Below are 7555 nucleotides of genomic sequence, written 5' to 3'. Positions count from 1 at the left end.
TTGAGGTGCAAGCTCGGAAAAAAATTGTTAAAAATTCAAAATCAATTGAATGATGGGTCGATCTATAAAACCTGCAGAAACCTGCGTGTAATAAGGGGGTCATATTCTAATCACCTTTCGTTACAATAATATACACCCACAAATTGGTATTTTTGGCACGTCTCATAGACATTAGGATTATTTTTTAAATTTTATAACTTGTAGCCATAACTTTCTGTCCTAGTACTAGTTTTTGTGTAAAATGGAGGAATTGTCTAATTCATTTTTTTAACGGTCGTTATCACTTGTCTCAAAAATTCTACTTAATAATTAGTTAAGCATCCCAGTCAGTGTCATCAACACTAAATAACGATAAGTAAATTTCATATTTTCATTCGTTTTTGAAAGCTCGGCACATGCTAAATATCCAATGAAATGTCACAAAATATAGCAAGCTTCTTTCCGAGGTAGTTACTTGCTCAACTCGGCGCCGGTCTTTCCTCGGTTTTATTATCTGCACCAGTTCGCATCACGATATTTTTAATATTTGTCCAATATGAAGGCCATTTTGTACAGCTGGCTTTAAAACAAATATTCAGAAACAGCTGGATCACGGACCGACCTCAATCTGAAGAAACAGAGTGTCTTCCGCAAGGTAACGCCTTGAATAGAGTTTCTTGTGAGATATAAACTGAACAGAACCATACCCAGTACTGTTCTCTTCCTGTGTAGGCCTTGCAAAGCACACTGGGCTATTTTCTGGTATGAACTGATGGGTAATATTTTCCTGTTCGACAGGATCTTCCTGTTGATCAATCAATGCAAACTTCACTTTCTTTTTGAAAGGCCAGGGTAATATAGCGTCATATTCACCTTTCATTACAAAAATGAACACCGACAGGTGAGTATTTTTGCCAAACTTCAGGCCATTAGGATGAATTTTCACTTTTGTCTTATAGCCATAGCTTTCTGTTCTATCTGTGTTGAATGAAGCACTTTCTATAAAACGTTTTTCTCCAGTTTTCGCTTGCCTCAAAATTTCACTAAAGTTGCTAATCTTCCAAATAAACATCCGTGTGTTTAGTTTATTAAGATTCTTTTGTGTGTCAATTAACTTTAGACAAGCCAAGTCGAGATGAAGTCTCACGGCAGATTGCAGATGAGATTCCACATGTTTGCGCTGAACCTGCAAGAAAAGATGGACTTTACTTACTTAACAATCTTACAAAACGTTTATTTCCCTCTAGACTTTGCTAGCAACGAAAATACCCATCATGTCGAATGCACGGCTTGCCTTTATAACCATAAGAAAGGAAACCCGGCGGATTTTAAATAACCAAGTATTGATATACTCGATCACTCGTTTTAATATAGCCGCGAAATACTTTAAAACTTATTGCACTGTGTATTACACACCTTTGCATTACAGCCCATCTGTTCATAAGGACAGGAGATAATGGTTAGTGGACAATCGTCTTTGGTGTGATTTCGAACCTGAAAGAAATCAGTCATGCAGCAGTGAACGAAAGAACTTAAAACGTACGTGAGTATTTACATACGTCCGTGTACGTACGTGGGACGCGGTGGCCTAATGGTTAGCGCGCTGGACTCTGGATCGAGCGGTCCGGGTTCGAGCCCTGGTCGGGGTCATTGTGTTGTATTATTTAATAGATAATTACTGAGGCTCACAGCATTATTGGGTATACTGCAGGCACCTGAGGCCGCATCTATTATAATTATTGATCCTCCTAAAACCCAATTTTTCTCTCTCTGCATTACATCGACGATGTCAGTCGCTTCCACACTGATGTTTGGTTCATGGCTGCAATCGTCGACATATTGCAGAGAGAGAACAATAGGATTTTGGAAGGTCAGTAATTATTAGCATGCAAGACACTTTACTCTCATAGTGGCTCTTTCCTCCCAGATGTATTTAAATTTACTGCTGGGGGTAACCCTGCGATGGACTAGCATCCCATCCAGGGGGGAGTAAAAATACTCCTAGTGCCTTCATGCTATTGAAACCGAGATAAGCACCGGCCTGATGGGCCACTAGACCCGAACGCAGACTTTATTTTACGTGTACGTACCCAGGAACGCGTATGCATTAAATTATTGCGTGCTTTAAAAATCGTCACAGTCTTTGGACTTAAAAAATCGTCTACTGTCCCATCAATCGCAGAGTGCATGAGACTGGAATTTCAGCTAGAACCTAATTAAATTTTACCATACTTTAGTCTGTGGAAGTCAGCCGGCTAGGACGACAAAATGTAAAGCCTTACCATTTCCCTGAGAAGTGAGGCACCACAGTGATTAGGGCAAGATACTGGAAACTTGCTGCACTGTGCAGAATGATCCTGCAAGAGATTCCAGCGTTTCCCGGTGATAAGAAGAAAGCGCATTTTTAATACTCAATTTCCTTCTCACCTTTGGTTTTCTACACATCAGTCTTCATTTACTTGTGTCTCAAAGGACATTCTATGATAAACGTTTTGCTGAGGAAATAATTGTTGCTAATGCTAGGGATAACGACCACAAAAGAGCGGCTGGGTGAATATTTCAAGAAAACGAGGCCCCCTTTTCTTTTACCAACTTAAAGTTGGTAAAGGAAAAATAATCGCGAAGTGAAAATTTGAAGTTTCGACGAATGGCTAACGCTACGACAATTTATTTACCTATATCAAATTCCAGTTGATAATCAGCTAAGAATTTCACTTCCCGCCGACGCAGCACAACAGTCAGTTCAAAAACTAATAACTTTTCTGACACAGAATAGCAGTAGGCAAAATTTTTTGTAGGTGTTATTTGCAGCTGACAGCTGAGTTGAAATTGTTTTTAATTCCATGTTCACTCCGCCGGATTTCTAGCTTACAAATCACTGAATTTACCTTCATCTTGCACTCTGGGTGTGGCTCTCTGCAGTGATCACATTTAATGATCCTCCACTGACACGTGATGGTCACATGTTTCTCGAGATCTTTCCTTTGCACTGTCACGTGACAGTTTTCGTTTGTACAGAAGACAAGTTTAAAAAGGCATGATGCCAAGTGAACCTGTTATACATAATCGAATAAATGATGCACTTCAGTTATGGGTTTATTTAATGGCTTTGTCATCTTGGTACGTAAGAAATAAAGCTGCTTCGCTCAAAATTTCAGGTGTTACCTGTTTTTGCCTCAGTTCCCCTGTCCAGCCACAACCTTCACTTGGACATTTGATGGCAAGAGAAAGAATCTTTCTTTCTGTTGCTTTATCAGGGAAGATATCCTGAAATGAAATAAAAGAATCATTGTTTCAACTTAAACATTTGAGTATCAAGGCAGCTTGAACTAGAAATTTGCTTCACAGTCTGAACTCAGCGGTAAGACGGGTAGAATAGATCTTATTTTTCAAGGCTTGTAACAAGGACGATATTCAAGCAGTTATTGAAGACTGGCAAAGGATACAACACCAGTAATGGGCTCCTGACAACACTCTGTAATTATTTTTCGGGCTATTTCTTCTTCAAAACATTCCAATACACAATGGATGCTGATTGTTATTAACATTAGCCTGAAATGTCAGTTGTATCCCTTAGCCCGAAGCCGGCCGAGACGTGACTGACGTATATTTCATGGTTATATAGGCCGAGGGTGGGAGAAGACTAACATTAATCAGGCTATCGTTATGAATATTTCTAATTAAGAACATTTACCCGCTCTTGGTCCAGACCAGCCCTGTCTGCAGGACAAGTTAAAGGTTGGTTCTGAACTCCCTGCCTGTAAAAGTATTGATAAAACGAAGTAAAATCAAAAAAAGAGGTATGTAAAAGTTTTTAAATTTCAAATTGAGGAATGGATCCATTGAAAAGGCACCATTCAGGTCACATTACTATGGCCTGTAAATCTCAATTAAATACAGAAATTGGAATAGACATTCTGTAATTTTGATACAGAATGGGACCTATCATATCTATCACAATAGACGTATTCGGCTAACGTGTTTACATCCTTGTTGCCACCCAATTCAGATCATGTGATGATTCCCTTGGGCCCATGCACTCAGTTGCGTGTGATTAATTGCACAATTCTCAATTTTCCAATTGCCCATAATGCACTTTGTTTACCCCACAAATTTTGCATAAACTGTTGTTTTGGAAATATGCAGTCCTCCCAAGAGAATTTGAAAACAATAGTTTATGCAAAATTTGGGGGGCAAACAAAGTGTATTATGGGCAATTCGAAAATAGAGAATTGTAACATCTCGAATGAATCATCACGTGACCTCAATTGGGGGGCAACAAGGATGTAAACACGTTAGCGGAATAAGTCTATTGTAAATACTGATGGAATAAATAATTCCATCACGGATACAGATCGATCGGCCGCTTATTCGCATTTTGATAGGCTTAAGAATGATACACCTCTTACAAGATTAAAGCATTCCTGATTTGTAAACTGACAATTATCATTATAAGGGTGGGGGGGGGGGGGTAGGGGGGGGACTCTTACCTACGAAAACCACAGAGCAGTTGCTAAGGCCTTGCTTAAGACCGCATTATGTGGCAAGCGATTTTGGAGCGTTAATTAATTTGTGACCCAACCGACTGCAGTAAATAACCCCTAAGTTAAAATAGCTTACTCTCTAGTTACTTTTTTTATGACAACCACATTATAACAGCGAAGGGTTAGCTAACGAGAACATATTGTGGCTATTAATATACAGCGTGTACTCAGGCAAAACAGTGGTATTTAAACCACTTCCGCTTTCTCTTACTTTCTGCTTGTTGGTAAAATATTTCAGGCCAAAAGAAGTCAGGACACGTACGTAGATCTTTATTAAGAATGGATATTAAACGAAAGATAATGCATCATGCAACGATGAAATAAAGCAAGGCATTTGATCTTGATCAGGCGCATCCGAGAACCGAAGCAAATTTCAGTGCTATCATGGCTGATATTGATGTCTGAAATACAGATTTATATAAATGCCTAGTTTTTATCGTCACACTATGCAGTAAGCTAAGTAAGCCCGGTCTTCACAAGCGATGCACGCCATAGTTAGTTTTTGTGCACGCATATTGATAAGCGCAACCATATGTGCACAAGCACAAGAAACGCAAGCACAAGAATATAAAAAACAATTCTATTGATCCTCGTGCTTTCGCTTACATTTCTCACAGTTTCGTTTGGATTCTTTGTTCACTCCGGCTTGAACTTATGTAAGCTAAGATTCTTGCGAGATTTTTGTAAATAGTGCAAATAATAAAAATCTGAATCTGAATCTGTAAAAAGCCTTAACCAAGACAACTTGGTCGTTAAACTGAAACATTTTTTCCCTAGTATATTTACAATACCGCACCTTCTGAAATGTTCCCCGAGGCATTCTTTACAAAATCTGTGTCCGCATCTAGTCAGAACAGGCTCCTTCTGCGGCAAATGATATATTAAACACAGAATCTCATCTTCAACTGCATTCACAAAGTCCTCGTCATAACCCGAAGGGAGCTGAGCTACTTCCATCTTAGAAAAGCCCTCGAAAGTGAAAGCTTCGTGTTGTCAAACTAAACTGACAAAAATTATTTAAAGTAGGAATAGTACTACAGCTGCCCCGCTGTGTTTTGTTAATTCGCCTAAAAAAAACATCTGAAACGTTTGATTAAAGTGCCTATGGAATGAAACTTTCTACCTGTTTTATTCATGTTTTTGTTCGACCTTTCCTTGATAGGCTTGCATTATGAGAACGTCTCTGAAGGCAATTAATGTGTCTTTTTTATGATGCCTGGAGGTTGAGGAAAAAGTTTCTCGACAGTAACTACGCGGCTACATTATGCAATAACACATTCAAAATAGGGCCGAGGACGTAATAAAGCTTGCATGACATAATTAAGCTTATAGAGAAAAAAGCTGGGTAAATACACCTTCTCGGTAAACAGAAATAACAGAAAGAACGATATTCTCGGTGAACAGAAAGAACGTAGACACGTCTAAAAAACACGCTGAAATATGTTAATTCCTATATAAGGGAGTTTTACCTAGCACAGATTTGAACATTTAAAGTACAGAAAAATACAAAGTTTACAAACAGAGCGGAGCGTGTGACCTTGTGCCGCCTGTGTGCATAACATGTTTGAAAATTTCATTTGTGGAATAAATCCTTTGAAAAGCGACTAGAATTTGCATCTTGTTCTTTATATTCTTTGATAGAACTTTATTGACATAATGTATTTTCAACTTGAAAATTTTGGTTGATATCACACAAAAGAAATGTATATTCTGTGGATATGAATGAATGAAATAGTGCTTTTATTTAAGAGTCAGTCAGATACTTCAACAATATAACGGGAGCCAAAACAGTAACAATAGGTTTAAATAACCAGCCAAGTCTTATAATTAGTTAAAAAGTAAGAATGCTCAGTCGTCATCCTTTAAGGATTTACAACGATTTAAAATATCTCCAACGTAAAGAGCGCCTTGATTGACAATATTTTACCATCGCACCTTTTGAGACAAGAAAAGGTGATGGTCACGTTTAAGCAAAAAGTTGTAAACGAGTTACAGAATTGACAAATTTTCCCATGTTACTCTGGGTATCTTTTTGTATCATCCAGTATCGATAACACTCAGTTTTCGATTTCTCAAAGACTGACGTAACTCGTTTCATCGTTCGATGCTTAAAAAGCTGAAAATGATGTAGTCAGTCCAAAGTTTTGCCAAATTAACAGTACTGTAGCAGATGTTCGTTGGACCTCTATGTGTAGCTGCTGTGTTTATTGTTTTCATTGATCACGCTGTGTGATTGTCTCAGTCGCCTCTAGCGTATTTTATTTGTTAGTTTCGCTTCTGATTAATTATAGAAAATAATTTTGTATGGCATTACTCAATGATGTTTGAGCTGTTTGTTTTGATTTGTCATTTTCCTGATGTTTTATTTTTCATCTTCAAAACCCACCTTCATCGCCCAAAGGCTACGAATCGTTTAAGTCAAATATATTTTTGGAAATAAACTCAAAGCGCCTAAGAATTTCTAATTTACATTTGGTCAAAACTGGAGTTTTCGTAACTGGACGAACAGCACAAACAGGTTTGATCAGCTCTGAGCTCGGTTTCAACATAAGTTTCATGTCTTGATCAGCCGCAGAACCGGTACGCAACGCTTAACTTTTCGCTCCATTTGACTCAGGTTCGAATCTTCCCGTTCAACTATTTTGGATTTTCCCATTAACCTAAATCGCTTGTCATAACTTTCCACTATGTAGACGAAATTAAGCATGAAATATTTTTTTTTCTTGCTTGGTTTCTTCATATGTTTCAGACAGCTTACAAAGTGAACAACGCATCAACGTTTCCCCCGCCTATTTTTATTAAAATCGCTTCGTTTAAATCGAATTCAAAAGTCCGCATCATTTTTATCATTATTCGTTCTCATTATGCCATGGGACGCACGAGTTTTCATTTCCCAACCACCAGCCGCTAACGTCCTCATTCGTGGGAGGAGGTCAACGGCGGAGTAGGGGACTGCCTGTCAGGGTGAAGTACAGTGAGACTTGAGTCCCGGGACCGCTATAACAGCTGCGAAGGCCTGGCAGGAAACCTGA

General features: G+C 38.5%; 1 protein-coding gene across 1 annotated transcript; it reads right to left on the bottom strand.

Moving 5' to 3' along the window:
* Positions 1-5480, bottom strand: LOC144637156 (TNF receptor-associated factor 4-like). The gene is made up of 7 exons (XM_078496296.1): positions 5320-5480; positions 3674-3737; positions 3145-3246; positions 2868-3032; positions 2262-2336; positions 1396-1473; positions 1-1165 (listed from the first exon to the last, which is right to left on the bottom strand). Exons 1-7 carry the CDS (start codon positions 5478-5480, stop codon positions 590-592), a joined length of 1221 nt encoding a protein of 406 aa, XP_078352422.1. The 3' UTR covers positions 1-589.
* Positions 5481-7555: the final 2075 nt, after the last annotated feature.

Source organism: Oculina patagonica, chromosome 13 (assembly GCF_052425735.1).
Source record: "Oculina patagonica isolate OP01 chromosome 13, crgOcupat, whole genome shotgun sequence".
Taxonomy (NCBI): domain Eukaryota; kingdom Metazoa; phylum Cnidaria; class Anthozoa; order Scleractinia; family Oculinidae; genus Oculina; species Oculina patagonica.
This window is presented reverse-complemented; position numbering and strand designations above follow the sequence as displayed.